Here is a 19,489-nt window from a genome sequence, read left to right on the forward strand (position 1 = left end):
TTACACCCAGACCAGAAAAAAACAATTTGTGGATCACATAAACGAGGTAATCGCACCCGCTACACGTTACACGTTGTGCGGCAGCCAGTTGCCCAGAAATGCCCAGCTATCACGCCAGCCTATATTAGCAAACGACTGACAAAACACATACCATAGTAACCTCAATATGTCCCTGAAAATCCTATACTAAAATGTTGATAATAATAAATAAAAATGTTTATTGAATTCAAAGATACATTTACAATCAAACATTTAAACAACACACAAAATAATACATGGAGTTGTACAAAAATATAGCTTCTAAAAATTCTAATAACTTCCAAAACGTAAAGTCATAAACGCAAACATTTGTATGAACTCTGGTACTCAAGAGAAAGATTAAACTTGTGTTATGGGTACCAAAATCTTAGCACCTACCTACATATATACAGGATGTAAGCGGAACGCTCCCGAAAAACGCCACAAATTGTTTATGTTTTTATAATTTTAATCGTTTTTGTGTATGTATTATTCATGCTATATTAAAATTCAGCATTAGATTACAACTATTATTACTTAAAATAAACATTGAATTCTTTATTTTTTTTTAAATAATACACGTTTTTTACCATCACCTGTTTGCGACGTTTGGGAGCGTTCCGCTTACACCCTGTATATACCATAATCTTAGCACCTACCTACCTATATACATATATACCATAATCTTAGCACCTACCTATACGTATACACGCAGGTATGATTAACGAAAATATAAGTAGTATCTCGCGACACAGCGGGAAGATCTCGACATAACAGGATTATTTTGTAAAATCCATGTCAACGTACGTAGCGGATTAAAATTTAATAAAGTCGTGGTACTTTGTGACAGTTTACTTACCCAATCTGCATTCGGGAATCCTTTTTCTAAATATATTTACTTTTTACACGTGTAGGTAACGTTTATTTATTTAGCCTTCCTCGATAAATGCACTATTCAACACAAAAAGAATTATTCAAATCGGACCAGTAGTTCTGGAGATTAGCGCGTTCAAACAAACAAACAAACAAACTCTTCAGCTTTATAATATTAGTATAGATTAGTATAGATTTCTAGAAAATAGATAGTAGCAAGATTCTTAGACCTACTGAATAGAACTGAGCATATAAAATGTGGTAAAGATTTATTGTTTTTTTATTTTTTATTTATTTTAAAAACGTTGCCCCACATTAGGATTTTCTCCTGTGTCGTGGGTGCGGTTACAAACATACAAGTTCACATACACATGACACCCAGACCCGAAACAACAATTTGTGGATCACACAAAGAGATGCTCCGTGCGGGAATCGAACCCGCTACCCGTTGCGCGGCAGCCAGTTGCCCAGCCACCGCATCAACCGTGCAGTCAGAAGACCAGTAAAACCATTTCGGAGGAGTACGGTAACTAACATTGTGACATGGAAATTTTATATAAGTATTAGATAATACCAAAGTAATACCTACATTATACAGTTTCATACATAAACATACGTCTTTTCAACTACATTTACCATGGTATAGCATTAAAGTAAGGAATTTAAACAACCCCTGAAGTATTTTAATCACTAAATCTAACTTGTAGCCCAAAAGCTAGGAGCACTTAATCTACCAAACTACTAGTACTAGCAACATAAGGTACCTACATGAAAAATGTAGCCTTACTTAAACGATTTGGAATTAAATTTCTATGTGAGTATGTGAAACTAGTATTTAATTATAATAGAATAAAACCAAGGAGCAGAATGCATGACTGCTTTTTGTAGTATTTAATTAAATAAAAAAAAGGTTGTGTTTGAACCACTCATGAGATTGGCCGTCATCATCAGCCTATAAGTGGCCACAGCTGGTCAAAGGCTTTTTCTTGTACGGAGAAGGTCTGAGCATTAATCACCACTCTTGCTCAATGCGAGTTGGTGGATTTCAGACTTATAATTAGAAATTATAATCACCGCATTATAATGTAAATAATTTAAAAAAGTACATATAACTCGGAAAATTTTCCCGGTAATTGCAATTCTTATGCATGAGAAGCGGGCGTCTTAATCCTCCGGGCCACCTCGACGTTTGGGCACTTAAATTCCAAAAATAATAAAAAACACACGTTGCAAGCAAATACATATTTTTTTCATTCGCTCTCACAAATAGCGTTTAGATGCTATTTGTTTATATATAATAGCGCTGTTCCTTGAGTACAACGAGATAAACACGAACCTATAGATGTAAGACCCATCATTACAAGCCTGCATTCACGTAAACCATTAAATTAACAACACCATTCATTGCAGAAATTACCTATTGAATTTGTAAATGAATCAGGTGATTAATAAAAAAAATGTTTTCCTTTAAAGCCATAGACAAGCGTCAGTCAGTTATTTATGGCGGGATTAAAAGCGGGAACGGCCGGCCAATATGGCTACCGACGAGCGTTAAGCCGATGATTTAAATACAACCCACCGATTCGCTAAAACGCGAAACGCAATTAATCATATTTTAGCCGCCTTTAGAAATACTAGAGGATTGAAAGGACCTATTAAAAGATTGTAAAAAAGGCCGAGTAAAAGGCTTTTGCTTTGGAATATAAAACATTTTGTATAGATTTTATCTTGGACGTGCCGTGTGCCGGCCTACTTTCCCCGCTTGCAGTGTCTATACTTGTTACGCTTATGTGATTGTGTGCGCGGATAGTCGACGTACGCGGACAGATAGTGCGGCGAATGTAAAATGCGATTTGTTTAAAATGTACACCGACAATATTCTGACAATTTTCTGTCGCTGTGATGCTAAATATATGAGTAAAGTGAAGGCATACCTTCTTTGGTCATGTCATGGGGGCTCGGTAATCTCGATTCCCGCTTCTCATGCATGATAATGCTGGTTCAAAACCTACCAACGGGTACCTACTTTTAGATTATTCAGATTAGACACCACTGGCAATAAGGAAAGAAAACTTCGGAAGGAAAACGTCGTGAGGAAACCTGGGCTTATAATTTCTAGTTATAAGTTTGAATTAGCCAACCCGCATTGAGCAAGCGTGGTGATTGCTCATGCTCAAAGGTTCCTATATATACCTTCTCCGTGGGACTGTCCTCACACGGAGAAGGTTTGAGCCTTTGTCAGCAGTGGCCACTATAGGCTGATGATGTGATGTGAATATTTTTGGTGTGAAATATGTCATACATTTTGTTTCATTGCATTTTCAACGCTTCTCACGGTAAGATACCAGCTACTTTGATTGCTACGAATACTACTACGCTCGCTACGCTGCTACGCGCGCTACGTAGTTTCGCTCGCTACATTGTTTAGTTCGTAGCACTTTATACTGTCTCTTGTCTGGTAATGTGCCCAGTATATGGCAATAGGCTCACGCAGTATTACATGTGAGTTATACACACAAATGGTGAAAAGTAGGTGTAGGTACATTGCGTGCCGCAATGTGCACTTCTGCCTACCTCTTCGGGGATAAAAGACGTGACGTTGTATACAGTTGTTGGTCTAAATAGTACGTAAGTAAGCTCCAAATCTCCCTTCCTATACTACACTGATCCCACAATAAATCACCCATCATTCACATCTCCATTTGACATGAAATAATCTCCACAATAGTACCAACTAAATCTAGAGCAGACTAATCGCAATCACTTATTCGAGCAGTCGACTAGTTGCAAGTGAACAATACCGATTGATATGCACATCACTATCGAAATCGGTATGTTCCGATTCATATTCGGAATCGACTTAAGCTATCGGAGCCAAGTTGCATATTGTAAGGACTCAAAGGCTTGCGATATCTCTGAGACCAATATGCTTAACAATAGTGGCGTGGATACGTTACGTCTGGATAAGTCTCTTTATTATTGAAATGCATTATAAAATTGTAATGGCTTTTGTGAGTAAATTGCTGTTGGGTTTGCTTCGAATTGTCTAATGGTTTAGAGATCCTTTTATATTGTCTCTTGGAGGATAATGTAATGCATTAGAAAAGAGGGTAAAGAAAGGCAGTCAGACTGTTTTGTTGGTCGAATGGTCGCAAGTGCTGTCAGACAAGGGGTCTCAGGTTCGATTCCCGGGTCCAGCAAAGTATTACTAGGCTTTTTTCGGGTTTTTCGAAAATTTCTCAGTAGTAGCACGGAGTCTGGTTTTGTGCCCAGTATATGGCAATAGGCTCACCCCCTATTACATGGAACTTATAACACAAATGGTGAAAAGTGGGTATACATTGTATAGCGGCATTATATGCCGTAATGTGCACCTCTGCTTACCTCTTCGGGAGGTGAAAGGCGTGAAGGTGCAAAAAAAATCACTATACAAATAAGAGAATGTACATTTTATTAATCAACTTCCCAAAAAGGAGGAGTACTATTTTACGCCTCTCGTGTTTCAAGTGTCCATGGGTGGCGGCGATAGCTTACCATCAGGTACGTCTACTCGACGGTAAAAAAAAAACAAATGCAAGTGGGAGTACATTGTATAGCGGTATTACTTACCGTAATGTGCACCTTTGTTCTCTATTACAACATGTTTGTGTACTCTATTACATATACATATACACTGTACAAGTAAGAGAATGCTGATTTTATTAATAAGAGATCTTTAATTTATCTCGCCAATTATTTTTATCCTTACCATATAACTTACGTAGATAATCCGTATAAGCGAGTATCTTCCACTGACTTTAATTCCATGTACCTAAGGCAACAGAGCCGACAATGGGTAGCGCTCTCAAGGGGCACGTACCACAGATATTATAATTAAGGTTCACTAATACAAAGCCTTGTTGTAATAAATTATGATTTGTGGCGTCGGACGCCGATATTTCTGTAACTACATAATATTTGGACTTAGTAAAGGTTGTTTGTGTGTGTTGGTTTATAGAATTGTGTATGTTTAAAAACATTTTTTTTGAGGGCGGAAAATCATCCAATGACTTCTCCCGCCTTGGGCGAGGCGAGAGGGAGTGTCAGACTGTTACTGACTAAAAACCACCCCGTCCATTCTCCTGCTTTTTGAGCCGGAGCCACTAGCCATAAGCACTTTGAAAATAAGAGGTCCTTAATAGTCATATTTAGTCCACATTGAGTTTTCGCCAATTATGTATTACCTACAATGGTAGGATTACAGGTAAGTAGATACAAAAACGAATAAAAACATTTTAAAACGAAGATAACCCAGGCGATGTGAAATAACGGATATATCCAGCCAGCTTTATATTTGATAGCTATTACGAATTGAGCCGTTTCACATTAATACCATTCGATAGTGGAAAGGTTTTAAAAGTATTCCCTTTTTTATTTTACATACGAGTAATAGTTTTTTAAAATAAAAATATGCCTTATTCGTGCAAACTGTTGTTTATTTTTACAATAGTATACCTATACAGTTTTTTTTTCGGGGGAAAATCATTCAATCACTTCTCCCGCCTTGGACGAGGCGAGAGGGAATATCAGACTCTTACTGACTAAAAAACTACTCCGTCCGTTCTCCTGCTTTGAAACGGAGCCCTGGTAACCTGTTTCGCTGTCCGCAGTTCTGGATACTTGTACATACTTTGTACATAACACATCGATAATTATTTTATGTCAGACGGGATTTTGAGATCAGACTGTTTTAAAAATGGGCCCACTGTGGCCAAGGTCTCGATATTTTGTCGTCATATTTTCTCTTGTACGGACCACTAGTTGGGAACTACTGGTTTAGATAGACGAGATAGGTGTTGGAAAATAAAGAAAACAAGCTTAGTTATGGGTCTCACATAAATTTATTTCTCCATATACATATGTATAATTTTGCGAATCCACTGTGTCCCGAGACGCAGCGCGGGAATTTTTACAAAATAATTGTCGTCTACAAACTTCTACATTACATTCACACATCGCCCCGCCAGCCATATTGCGTCCGCCATTTTAATTGCACTAAAATATATCATTAAAGCTAGGGCTTTACATAATTGATATTTCCTTATTAGCAACAAAACACGTTACGCTAAATGGCGAGTGGTCACATCTTTATACTCGTTACAATGCAAGAAAATAAGCAATTCATCATTCGAATAGGGGCACTGTTGATCGGAGAAAAAAAAAATTAGGCGCGAACGAACTCTTCGTGACGAAAATGTTATATATTTTCGGAGGAGATCGAGTTAATTAAAAAAGTTTCGTAATTGAGTGACGGATCCATTAGGCACATTATATTTCATCGACTTCATTTTTTAAACGTCACATTGGAAATATTTAAGTACTTCGGTCAAACGACCATTTCATATTTAACGTAATTTTCCAAGCAACAATACCCACTGGCAAGCGAACGGTGTTCATTAAATGTAAACATAAACATCACAATTAATCGGCATTCATGTACAAAAAACAATTACATAACAACAAAGAATTCCATGGTGTAAACTACATTGAAAAAATACACAAATAATAATTAAGAACATATAAAAATTAGTTGGTAAAGTCAGTCTTAACATACCGAACATAGGGTATCAACGATAATTTTCATTAGTGAGACATGCGCGCGTGTAAAAACAACCATTTGTACTAAATAATGGAATAGACAGCACCTTAATATGGCATTACAATACAATATTACTAAAACATTGAACACAGTACTGCGTAACTTTACAAAAATTATAATTAAAAAATATTGCTCACATTTTGATTAAAAACATCTTCAAAATTAAAATAAAATCACTGGTAGTTTACAAAATTGATTTGTTATTTTATTCTGTAGTTACGCGGTACTGCAAAGGTTATTCGACATAAAAAATATTCCTAGTGGCAGAATGATACAATACCTAAGCCTAACAATGCAATACGAAAAACTGTACAAGAGATCGTTATGTGCGTTCGGAAACGTTTACAAATGAAAAAATTAAATAAAAAAGGGGAAAATATTTAAAAGGAATGACATTAACGATTAAAATTATTGTTTTTTGGTAAAGATTATTTGTTCAATTTCTTTACTTTACGCAGCAATTCTAATATTTAAAGCATGTTGAACAAGCCGCCATGCTTAGCGTGTAAATGTTCGAACCTTGCTATACACGATTCATCAACGAGTATTAAATTTTCACTATAACCTCAATTTAACAATTACTCTCATTAACTCTACGTACGTTTCGTATTTTATTGTATTATTTATTTATTCTTTATAGCTAAGTGAAACGATTGGCAGTTACGATTGTCAGCGGCCAATAACCCGACCGAATGCACACGTACTTACATAATGTTTAATTCCTTTAGATATGAGCCACGCCTTCAATTGTTCGCATATCTACGTATAACGTTTGAAAACTGCATCAACTTTTTATATTCCCTAGTTCCATACAAGCTCAAATTTAACTTATACGTAGGTAGATCGATATAAGTAGGTATATTGTATAAAACGAGTGAAAAACGTAAAAATCTTATACATTTACTATGCAAGGGGATTACGGTAAAAGATTAAATAACATACTACACTTAAAGATAGCTTAAAATAGTGATACAGGGTTGTGGCAGTAACGTTTGAGTCACTTGAACTGTTTTCTCGCCGTCCATTATTTCTCCACGTTTTTAATGAGAAGCATAAATTAACGGAAGAATAACGCTCAAGGAAAGAAAATTCTTGACATTATTTTTTAAGTAAAAGAGAAATGTAAAAAATTCCCCCCCCTTCCTTAGTACTTTGAAACTCTCCATGCATTTGTCAGTGTTCACTGTTCATACTTATAACATCGTATACCCTTAGTACGAGTTTGCTTTACGTTTAAAGTAATCGAAACGAGAACACGTTGGGCGCTCTGATTGGCCGGCTCGAATAAACCAACCAATCAGAGCGCCGGACGCTTTCGTTTCGATTACTATAAAAGCAAAGTAAACTCGTTCTAAGAGTACAGTTTACGATCCAAATATAATTGAATCGTCATCCTTACTTCTATCATTAGCACACCAAAACATATTATCTAACTACATATAGATATGTTATCGAATCACGATCATTCTCTAAAAGCAAGCAAGTGATTGTTCAAACGAATGATCAACTTCAAGAAACATTACATATTCGTAAACCCGACTATTCTATTACTTCTTTGTATCGCAAATAAAGAAAAATAAAGTCTGCCTGCTAACATTTTTAGCATAGCGTTAGACTGCGACTTTGTTCATTGATATTTCTTTTCTTTTATAATTTACACGTAAAATTGTTTGTTCGACTAAACTCAAGCTAAAATACTTTATAAGCTAACGTATGCTAAATATGTCGCCGCAAAAATGTCCGTCACGTCAACATGATTGGCTGGTTACAACTGGGCAAGTTTAAGTTTAAGATTTACAACGTAAGCAACACAAATTTATGTTGGACATTAGAAATATAAGTATTTACATAACATTATGTACCTACTACGCACAGGACAGACACAAAATTTCACACGACACAGCCGATTCGTCTAAAAGTTTCTCATATATAATATTGCGTTAATGAAACGTGTCACCACAATTTACACTACTTAAACATATTTTAACACCCGATATGAAAAATAAACTTCTAATTACAGCTGCAATAACTATATTTATACATTTTACAATATTATGTTTGTATATATGTTGTGACGATCAGAATTGAATATCATATATCGCATATAGTTACCGTTTAAATCTCTAAGCGCACTGTTCATTCACTAATGTTACGTTATATTTCGATCGCAAATTAAATATTCACGGCGTAACCATTACAGTGATCATTAAATATTTCTCAAAACTCTTTTTTCGTAATATAAATGCATCTAAGTATTATTCAACTGTTTATATGGACTTTAACATTAACAGTAGCCTTAATATGAGTTTGTTTTACGTTGAACGAAAACGAAACGAAACGCGGCGCTCTGATTGGCCAGCTCGAATAAACCAACCAATCAGAACGCCGAACGCGTTCTCGTTTCGTTTTCGTGAAACGTAAAGTAAACTCAAACTAAGCGTACTGTTCCGATTCAGAGACAAAAATAGCACGAACAGCTGCGAAAGTCAGGAGCATACTTAGTTCCGTCAAGTTATGTCTACACTTTATAACCTCATCGTAAACACTTTATACAACCGAACTAACATCACGTATCATAAGAATTTACGACTCATCATGAATATAGAGAACTTTTACACATCACTCAGTCGTAAACAGACCTGTACCCTTAGTATGAGCTATATTTACGTTGAACGAAAACGAAACGAGTGCGCGTTTGGCGCTCTGATTGGCCAGCACGAATGAACTAACCAATCATAGGGCTGAACGCATTCTCGTCTCGGTTACTTTAAAGATAAAGTAAACTCATACTAAGGGTACTGACGTGTACTAAATACGCTCCAGACTCGTTCTCTATCATAAGTTAGATAATAGGATAATAATTAATTATATTTATTACCCTTCCGACTCACAATCATGATTTTTAGTGGTCACAATCGTAAAATACATCATAAGTAGCGTTCCTAGGCACTCATACATGTTTAGCCTCTTATATGAAGTTGAAATGACAGTCAGTCGATGTCAGAGGTACATCACTAGTACATTAGGGTCATAATCAGCGCGGGACTCTGCCGTTAGATATTTATAATCTGTGACGATGATAGAACAAAGAAGTATTGCATTTTTTATCTGTGTTCGGCGGGAAAATGATGACAGCTATTTTGATTTTTCTAGGTCGTGATGTGAGATTGAGTTTAGATGTAGGTTCTATGTTTATTTTAATATTATTATTGTCTTAATTTTATGGCGGTGTAGCTTAGAACGTGGGCTGTACATAAGAAGTTGAATATAAATTCATTAAAAGTATAATTAAACACAATACCGCAACAAATCAATTCATAATATCGATCAGAGAACTAAATACTTAATTCAATATCCTTAGTATGAGTTTACTTTACGTTTAAAAGTACTCGAAACGAGAGCGCGTTAAGCGTTCTGATTGGCCGGCTCGAATAAACCAACCAATTAGAGAGCAGAACGCGCTCTCGTTTCGATTACTTTAAACGTAAAGCAAACTTATACTAAGGGAACTGATATATTAATTTAAATAAGACAAGACATTGTCTTCGACGACAAAAAATGCCAACAAAGTCTTTATACGTAAGTTACTTTAAATGCATTGCCAATACTTCTTTGTTCAAATTCCGACCATATAGTTAAGTACATACGTCATATTTCCGCGCGACAGTGTCCCCTAGGGCGCGTTTAGACGAGTATGTCTCATCGTCAGTTGGCGTAGTGGTCGAAGGAGCCGAGGTACTCCAGTGCGGCGCGGTAGCAGAACTCGTATTGATCCTGTTGGAGATTAAATACATTAGAATCATGTTTAAAAAAACATATCTATACATATAATTTTAATAAAACAGACAGTATAATGCCGCGTGTAGATGTTTTATCATATCATTTTTTATTTAAAGAAAGATTTAAAACCACTTTTGCTTTGTGTTTTGTCGTGTGAGTAAGATTATCGGAATCACAATCCACTCCCCTCTTTCCCTCAGCCATCGTCACCTTTTCTCAAATCCTTAATCCCCAAATTCCTAATCTCTGAAACGCCACTAATGTTCTAGTATCTCCGCTGGTATTGCGAGGTTCCATTGGCGTTGGTTGCTTACCAAGTTACCAACAGGTGATATATTTATAAGATACTAGCAAACCCAGCGAACTCCGTTTACCAATGATTTCCCAGTTTCCTGCTTTTCTCTTAAATTTTTCCTGAATTTTTTTTTGCTATAAACCTCACGGAGCCCGAGACCTTTCCAACGAATGCAAAACCGTGGAAATCGGTTCGTGCGTTCTGGAGTTATAGCGTCAGGAAGGAAAATCCAAATTATTTTTATATAATAGATTTGCCATAGATTAATGTCATTATTGCCATTAAATGTCAATAGATTAATGCCATTAAATTTAGAGACATTATTTTTCCACACTCCTCTCAGTGTGGCAGAAAAATATTAAAAAAGAGACTGAATAATATTCTGTCCTGTTACAGAATGTTATTTAGTCTCATCAATTCAGAACCAGGATACAAAAACACATCTAGAACTCACTTAAACAAATTCTCACAAAAAAACATCTTAGTCCAAAGAAGCGCGTCAATTTTTTGTTCACATACAAAGTAAGAATGGCTACTGCAACACTAAGTAAAGGTGCAATGCATGCACGCTTCCCTGTCAACACCTCTGCGACCCACTTCTGTCTGACAGGTTGCAAACATAAATCAACCTGTGCTGCGTTCAACGTAAAACACTAATTATGCTATTATAATTAAGGTGCTATTTTGTAGTACAGTATTTTGTGTAGGGGAAATGTTTTAAGGTTTTAGAAAGTTTTTGTGAAATGTGTTGTGGAGTCAAAGTGGTTGGTTTGAGGAAGGATAACATAGCCTTTTCTTAAGGAATAGACAGAAGAATTGAAATTGTATATCCTAAAAGAGAGAACAAAGTTATCGTATGCAAGATAGATACAATTCCAGACGGGTGTTGTAGTAATTTTGAAATTCTGTTTGTGTTTTTCTTTTTTTTATATATTTTATTAAACTTTGGAGTTAGTTGGCTTATAGTCTCAATGTTTGATGATGGGTAAACTTTCAATTTCTACACTCCCTAGTCTTTTAAAAAGCTAGACTTTTTAAGGAGAAAGACTAGGAAGTGTAGGATTTTGACCTCACTAAAACCACTCCGGTGGCCACCTTCAGCACCGATAAGGGGCACCGAGTTCTTTAATTAGACCTGCACCGAAGCTTCTGCGGTGCGACGCCTGTTACGGCACATCCCTAGATACAACTGTAGAACCAACCTACTAGCAATAAAAAATTGTATGGTAAATTATATTTTACCTCAGTCTGCACCATGGCGGGGCGCTGCGTGCGCAGCGTGCGCACGGTCTGGAACACGTCGACCACGCCCTCGTACTGCATGCGCTCCAACACCGTCGACAGCGTGATGAACACACCCGTGCGGCCCACTCCCGCGCTACTCGGAGAACAAATCCAAGATAAATATGTTTGTTTGTTAAAAAGTTTGGCGTTACTAATAAAATTTTGGTTAAAACTATATAGACAAACGAAGTTTGGCGTTACTAATAAAAATATGGTTAAAACTAAATAAATGAATGATAGGCACAATTTTATAAAATACTACATTGATAATTTCTCATCGTTCTCGAAGTTTATCAAAACGATTTTAATAAAAAGTCTGTTCCTTTAACAATTTTATTCTTTTAAAATAAAACACGTAGAAAACAAATCCCAAAACTGATACATACACTGTTTAAGAAATAACATTTCGACAACGTTGCCAACGTTGTTACTAACACTACCAGTGCCTAATAACAAGAAATAGTTTAGTTATTCGTAAATATCTTTAAATATACTCTTTCCAATTAAAATTAATGATGTGTTAAGCAACTTTTATACAATTTTCAGAGGACAAAACTTCCTTCTCACCTGCAATGTACAGTGATGGGACCGTCCTGTCCGAATTGTTCTTTAGTCTTGTGTACTTGTCCTAGGAAGTCGATGAAGCCTTCTCCACTCTTCGGTACTCCCTGCTCCGGCCAATCAGTGAACTGGAACTGGCGGACCGTCCTCGAGGATCCATCGCGAGCGTCCGTAACCTACAAGAAAATGTATTATGTAGATATCGTATCATTATCCTCATCATATCAGCCACAAGATATCCACTGCTGAACATAGGGTAATGAAAAAATATTAGACACGTATTTTTGTAACAATACCTCGGTAACACGAATCTTAGTTTAAGAGTGGAAGCAAATACGCCATTTCTACGTGAAATAGGTACGTACCTAGAAGTCACGTGATATAACAAATCAATATATCGTCGAAAGTATTAAAAATAAAATATTTATGTGACTAATAGTTTTTCAAATAATCTACAAGACGGACATTAAAATAAAAATTTGCCATCTTGAAGTTGTATTTGTAACCGTACTACTAACAAAAGTGGTAAAAAAACAATTTTGTTTTTCATAAAAAAAAAAAAAAAAACACTTTCAAGACAAGAAAAAGCAAAATGACACCAGTACCAAGTCCACAATGTTCAAAGTTCAGTAACAAGGTATTGGAAAACTGAAAGTTAGATCCATAAAGTTTTATCAGATATTCAGGGATTTCAATTTGTTTGTGAATACGTACCTTGAATTCCCTCAAGATGTACTGGGGCATGTTGTACTCCGCGATCGGATCCACGACGAAGCATTGGTAGCGTACCGAACGGTCAGATGGCCAATATTGGTGGCATTTTTCCTAAGAAATACATACAATTATTAGAAAAATTTCAATAGAGTGAAGATGGTAAAATGTATAGGGTGACTGGTAATTAGTGAACGATATTTAAACACGTGATTGTACTCATGATTACAAACAACTTTCCCAAAGAGTTTTATTTTTATCACAATAACAGCTGATCAAGCGAAAACACGCGCGCGTGCGAAATTCTATTGTTTTGTTATTGTGATAAAAATAAAACTAAGAGTAGACAAAAATGTTTCTTTGGGAAAGTTGTTTGTAATCATGAGTACAATCACGTGTTTAAATATCGTTCACTAATTACCAGTCACCCTATAGATGGAGTAATACTCACTCGGCCCATCTCCTTCAATTTAGTTAACATAACGATGATCGTAGAATTGTGTTCCCATAGCATTCTCCAGAAATCGTCAGTCGTGTCTGGCAAAGGTCCCTGAGTAGCGATGTAAGCTGCTCGGTACCTATACCCGTCCACAAACGACGCGTTGATGTAGTCCGATCCATCACGAGGGGTCAGACACACCCGTGTCGACTCATACGGCAAGATGTGCACCAATCTATTCTTATGCTTGTTGCAAGGTAGACTAGCAGACACGAACCGACTGGAGTCAGCTTTCATGTTAGCCAACTTCTTGAATTCCAATTCCATTCCAGTAATATTCTCAATAGGATCCACGCGCATCAGCTTCTGAATGTGTGCGTGCAAATTGCGAGCTGGGACCTCAGTGTCGCCGCAAATTACAGCTTCTAGCAAAGCGTCGTGAATGAAAATGTATTGGTCCTCCGTCTGCACCATGTAGTTGCGCTGGGCTCGCAAACAAGTCACGTGGCCGTAGATATCAACGGTGCGCTCATGGCGAGCTCTCTCCAACATAGAATCGATCACAATGAAGCAACCCGTGCGCCCAACTCCAGCTGAGCAGTGCACAACTAATGGACCAGCATCAGGTGGATTCAGAGCCCGCACTCTTCGCAAGAATTGAAGGAATGGTGCAGGATGATCAGGAACTCCGTGGTCTGGCCAAGCAGTGAACTGTAATTGTTTGATTTCACGGCGCTCGCTGCTGTTGCCATTCCGTTCCACTTGGAAGGTTCGGATGCAATAGGTAGCGAGCTCCTGAACCTCTGCGATAGTTACAGTCATCATACCATAAGTCTCAGTTCCCCTGCTTGGCCAGTATTGGTCGCATTTGATTCTTGTTCTCTCTTCGAGCTTAGTCATCATGACGATAGTCGAAGTGCGGAGTTCCCAACACATCCTCCAGAAATCCGCTAGAGTTTCCTGAAGAGGACCTTGTGTGGCTACGTATGCGTTATGTTTTCGGTAGCCATCGCAATAGTTGGCGTTGATGTAGTCGCTGCCGAGTATTCCATCTATTGGCTGAAGGATTACGCGGCTGTGGTCATAGGCTATAACATTAGCATAACGGTTCTTGGGCTTATTGACTTCCATGTTTGAATGATCCCAAGTGAACTGCTGGCCAGGTTCAATACTTTCATATTCTTGGGAGAATTTGAGGTTGTCATTGGTTTTAAGTCTTTCGATATGTTCCGATAGTTCCAAAATAGGAATAGGAGGATGGGAAATCATAGCCGGCGTTTGGAAGTTCAATCTCCTCATTTCGACGGGATCAGATGGCGCTCCGAATCCAACATCTGCTGACATTAATGGCCTAGTCACCGCTGCCTGGTCGGGGGCCTTGCAGGGCTGGCGTCTTCTCTTGAATATGAACAAGACTACCAAACAAAGTGAGAGCATCAACGCGGCAATGATTGGGCCAATGACCCACACCATGCCAGCTTCTTTCCTATTCTCTTCTATCCTTATTTCAGGGTCACCATGTATATCTTTAGGATCAGGCCTGCTAGGTTCTTCACCAGGAGGCGCTTCACGCATATCTAGCGACAAATATTCAGAAAATGGACTGGACGTATATAAATGCTTTTGAGGAGTATCTACAACCGCACGGACGAATACTCGGTACTTTTTACTAGGATTCAATTTCCTGTTCAAAAAGCCTTCATACATTTCATCATTACCGAGATGGAATGTATAGAGAATATTTCGTTGTAAGAATTTGGCAGCAATGTACGGTGCGTTTTCATCATCTGTTCGAACATTATTTTTAATTAAATCGTCTGTTAGGAACTGATCCGGATGCTTATGATTATGAGCTTTATCATCAGGCACTACAACTAGATAATAATGCGATATGGGTCCATATTCTTCAGAGGCTTGAGGTAGAATGACGAGTATTTCATTTTCAACAACGCCATAGAAGTCTGGCTTCACCATCGGCTTAGGCGCTGCCATCTGCGTGGTGACGGTGATCTTCGTCGGCGGTCGGTACGAATCGTCATTAGGTATGGCACTTACATTAACACTATACGTTGTGAACGGAGACAGATCATTTATCGAATACGATGTTCTATCATGTTTCACAATGATTTCCCTTCTTGGTATTTCTTGCGTTTGCGTCATACCAAGAGAGTCAACAAATTCTTTAATCGCATTGTAGGAAATCTTATAACTAACGGGGTTTAAGCGTAACGGAGGCGACCATGACAACGTCATGGAATGAGTGGACACATCTTGAGCCCGGAGGTGTAAAGGCACTTCTTCTGGTCTGACCTTCACAGTAACCTTTTCCGATAGTCTCCCAAGACCATCTGCCGTCCTGGCAGCAACAGCGATAGCATATTCTGCGAACTTTTCCAAATTATCCAAATCAGCAGAGTGTGTAACGTGAACGGTTTTCTGTTGCCATTCGTCTAGATCCTCGACTGGCGTCATTGTATAGAATATGACGTAACCAATGATCTTCTTTCTAGAACGGAATGTTTCCCACCAAACTTCTACACTAGATTCTGAAGTTGCAACGGCTTTAACTGACATGGGCGCTCTACCGATGTCCCTTTCAGTGTGAGCCGTCATGTCTTTGCTGTACGGACCAGCTCCTTGATCTGTGTACGCTCTAACTTTGAACACATAATGCGCATCTTCTTCCAAACCAGTAAACACAGCTTTCGTTAATTCTGTTGTCTTCTCCGCAACAGAAGATTGATCTCCTCTCTTGAAAAACTGTACATCATATTTCTTTATCTGCCCGCTTCTATCAGCACGGATCGGAGGTTCCCAGGTGATACTAATGATGTCTGGTGTTTGGAAGCGGTACGTAACATTCGTTGGAGGCCCTTTCGGAGCACCTTCAGGTGTGAGCCAATATTTGATTGTCTCTTGACCTATTCCGATGTGGTTTTTACCTGCTACTCTATACTCATACTGGACGCCTCTTTCTAAATCATTTATTTTATACGAATGTATTTTAGTACCGGGGAAATTTACTTCTTCCAAAGGTTGATCTTTCACACCATATCTCAGCCTGTACCCGAGTAAATCGCCGTATGTTTGTGATGGCTTGCTCCATTCCAATTCTATTGATACGACGGGCTCCCTTTCCAAAACCCTGTAAAGGAAATAGCGGTTCGTTACAGCTGTTCAAAATGTCGTCAGAACGTAATATGATTCGATAAATAATTTCGACTCACTTTAGGTTGACGGTAGGCCTGTTTGGCACACCGCCAGGCGTCTTCACAGACACCGGCGTACTTCGGTCACCGTCCCCCTTCCTCGTCAGAGCAGCCACTTGCACGTTGTACCGCGTATCCGGTTGGAGCCCCGATACGTTCAATTCGAGAGTCGTGTCGTCCATTACGTTGAACCGCATTGGGTCGTTAAGAAGTCCTTTGCCCTATAGAAATAAAATTTTCGTTTCATATTTCTGTCGAAATTGGATTAAAAGGTAAATAAATATAAAGCTGTGTATTTACTACTCACCTCGTCTCGTACTTCTTGCACATGGACGTGGTAACCTCGGATGATGCCGTTTTTCTCTTTCTCTTGTGGGGGCTTCCATGTCACATGGATAGACGTGGAGTTGATGGCAACCACCTTCACGTCCTGGGGCTCTCCGGGTACTGTGAGCACACAAGGTATATGTGAGATATCTGAACCGTACCTGTTTGCAAATCGACCTAAACTGCCCTATCAGCATCTACGGGAGCGTGCTAAAAAATCTACCTAAAGCGACTCTCAAGGGTCTAGAAATTGGAATTAAGCTTCGGCGTCAAAGGCTTGTCAGTTAAGCGCTGCAAAATTCAGTAATTGAACGTAGTATTGTTAAGTAGTGCGGTCGGTAATCGCCGTCGTTGATGCTGATAGAGCATTCTCGGTCGTGGCGAGTGTCTACACACGCCAGTCAGCATCTCGATCGGGCATTTGAATACCAACACACACTGAGACATATTATCATTTACGCCCTTTCACATCACCATAACCAATTAAAATCCATTACCTTCCAATCCACATCGTATAGAACAACTAAAATCGTCAAGCATTTACAAAGAGTCAACATTTAGTAAGTATTTTATCTATAAGTTTCCAAAGCAGCGTTTCTATAACTAAAATCCTTAATTCACACACTGCAAGGGATCATGCTTCGGGACGTCAAGACTTGGGGGTATAAATTCAAAATTAAATCACAGAAAAAAGATGCACACCAAGTCTTCGGAAATCATCAAAAATGTCGTCTACGAAGACATGCTTTCAGAGGTAACCGCTTGCAGTTTGTTTCAAAGTAGTTAGATTAAGGAGCTAGGAAGATTATCTACACAAAGCTTTAGGCACAAGCACAAACGCACATCGAAACAAGCACTATAGTAATTGGTACTCACTCCTTATAGCTGTACGGGTTACCAGCGGCCCATACAAAGTCAGTGACGAGAGAAAAAAGAGAAAAACGCATTCAAATACATTTAAGACAAATTGTGCGAACATTGCAGGGCGAACGGAACTACTAAGTGAGAGATTACGAGTAGAACGCTTGTCGGCGAAATGGGGGGCACTCTTATTTTATTTCCTCGTGTATTTTGAGCTCTTTAGGAGGCGCATTCGGTTTAAGCCGCTTGGGACGCCGGTCTAGGTTCGCGTGCATTGCCTTTTTCTGTTCGTAACGCGAGGCAAACGGGAATGAGAATTTTTATTTCATGAATAGAGAATAGTGAAAATGTATGGAGTCTTCTTGTCACTACGGACGTTTTTTCCGTGCAGCTGAGCTTACATGAACATTAAACGGTGTTTATAATTGTTTTAGCGACGGAAAAAGGCAACGCGCAAACATTCAGAGACCGTTCGTCGTCCGTCGGTGCAGAGAAGTCACTCACACGCACATGTATTGATTAACGCGACGGCGCCAGTCTATGTGTGTGTGTGCTTCTATTGTGTAGTTCTGTCAATGTGCGCCTTCGTACCTTCTGTGTGTGTGATGCCTCGACCCTCGTGTATCCTCTGTGATGTTTGTATCAGTGTCAGAGTGTCCATTGGCTGTGCTCTTCAAAAACTCGTCTGATTGTGTCAAACAAATTCTGATCTTGTACTTGTACTTAACAGGAGTGATTGATGTCTGGTATATCACGCAGCGTTCTGAGAGCCCCGCCCGTTCGTTGTTTACGGCAATAGCGAACGTTAGGCATAATAGTATTTTGTATTATGTCACAATATCTAGTGTGCATGCACGACGAAAGTCTGATAGAGTATACAGAAGAAAGAAGAGAGGCGAGAGTGAAATTGCTACTGCATAGAAGTTGTAGCACAAGAGCAAGTGAGATAGATAGAGAGATAGAGATAGGAAGAGAAGTAGCGCGTAGTCTAGTATCCGAGCTGAGCAGTCGGGGAGTACAGGCGAAGAGTGTCGCGGACCTATCCCTGGGATCCGACGCGAGGGTAACCAATCGGGTGCATCGGTAGGCACAAATAGAAATTTAGACGGTGGATCCTCGGGACGAGGCTTCGACCCGCAGCCTTCCCGCTAATAGTAGATAGTAGTCAGGACAGTACAGTGAGTAAAGAAGTAGTAATTGTGAGTAGTTCAGTAGCATGCGCGCGTGTCGTGTGGGGACGGTATTGGTATTCAAATGCGGCGCTCGGGCCGTGGTGCGTGTTGAGCGGTCCGCATGGCGCGCTGCCCGCCCAGCGCGCTCGCTGCGCGGCCGAGCCAGCCCTGCGCCGCGAGCGCCGCAGCCTGTGTGGCTGTCAGCGCTCGCGGCGCAGTGCAGCGCTTCACGTGCTGAGCGGTACAGCGGCCATGTCGTGGTGTGACGCACTCGCTCTCTCACCTCGTGTCGTCGCTAGTGGTGCTGAGTGAATCCTAAAA

General features: G+C 39.1%; 1 protein-coding gene across 6 annotated transcripts in view; it reads right to left on the bottom strand.

Annotated features, from left to right (window-relative positions):
- Nucleotides 1-5,752: 5,752 nt before the first annotated feature.
- LOC118272772 (tyrosine-protein phosphatase Lar) overlaps nucleotides 5,753-19,489 on the bottom strand; it is a 407,994-nt gene continuing 394,257 nt past the window's right edge. For all 6 annotated transcript variants that reach the window (XM_050707977.1, XM_050707974.1, XM_050707976.1 and 3 more), the window contains 7 exons: nucleotides 17,116-17,255; nucleotides 16,827-17,029; nucleotides 13,612-16,744; nucleotides 13,164-13,274; nucleotides 12,456-12,625; nucleotides 11,847-11,982; nucleotides 5,753-10,303 (listed from right to left, as the gene is read on the bottom strand). In XM_050707977.1, the coding sequence (XP_050563934.1) occupies nucleotides 10,235-10,303; nucleotides 11,847-11,982; nucleotides 12,456-12,625; nucleotides 13,164-13,274; nucleotides 13,612-16,744; nucleotides 16,827-17,029; nucleotides 17,116-17,255 (3,962 nt within the window). In that variant the 3' untranslated portion in view covers nucleotides 5,753-10,234. The remainder of the gene's footprint in view (nucleotides 10,304-11,846; nucleotides 11,983-12,455; nucleotides 12,626-13,163; nucleotides 13,275-13,611; nucleotides 16,745-16,826; nucleotides 17,030-17,115; nucleotides 17,256-19,489) is intronic.

The sequence above is a fragment of the Spodoptera frugiperda genome, chromosome 4, assembly GCF_023101765.2.
Source record: "Spodoptera frugiperda isolate SF20-4 chromosome 4, AGI-APGP_CSIRO_Sfru_2.0, whole genome shotgun sequence".
In the NCBI taxonomy this organism is placed as follows: Eukaryota; Metazoa; Arthropoda; class Insecta; order Lepidoptera; family Noctuidae; genus Spodoptera; species Spodoptera frugiperda.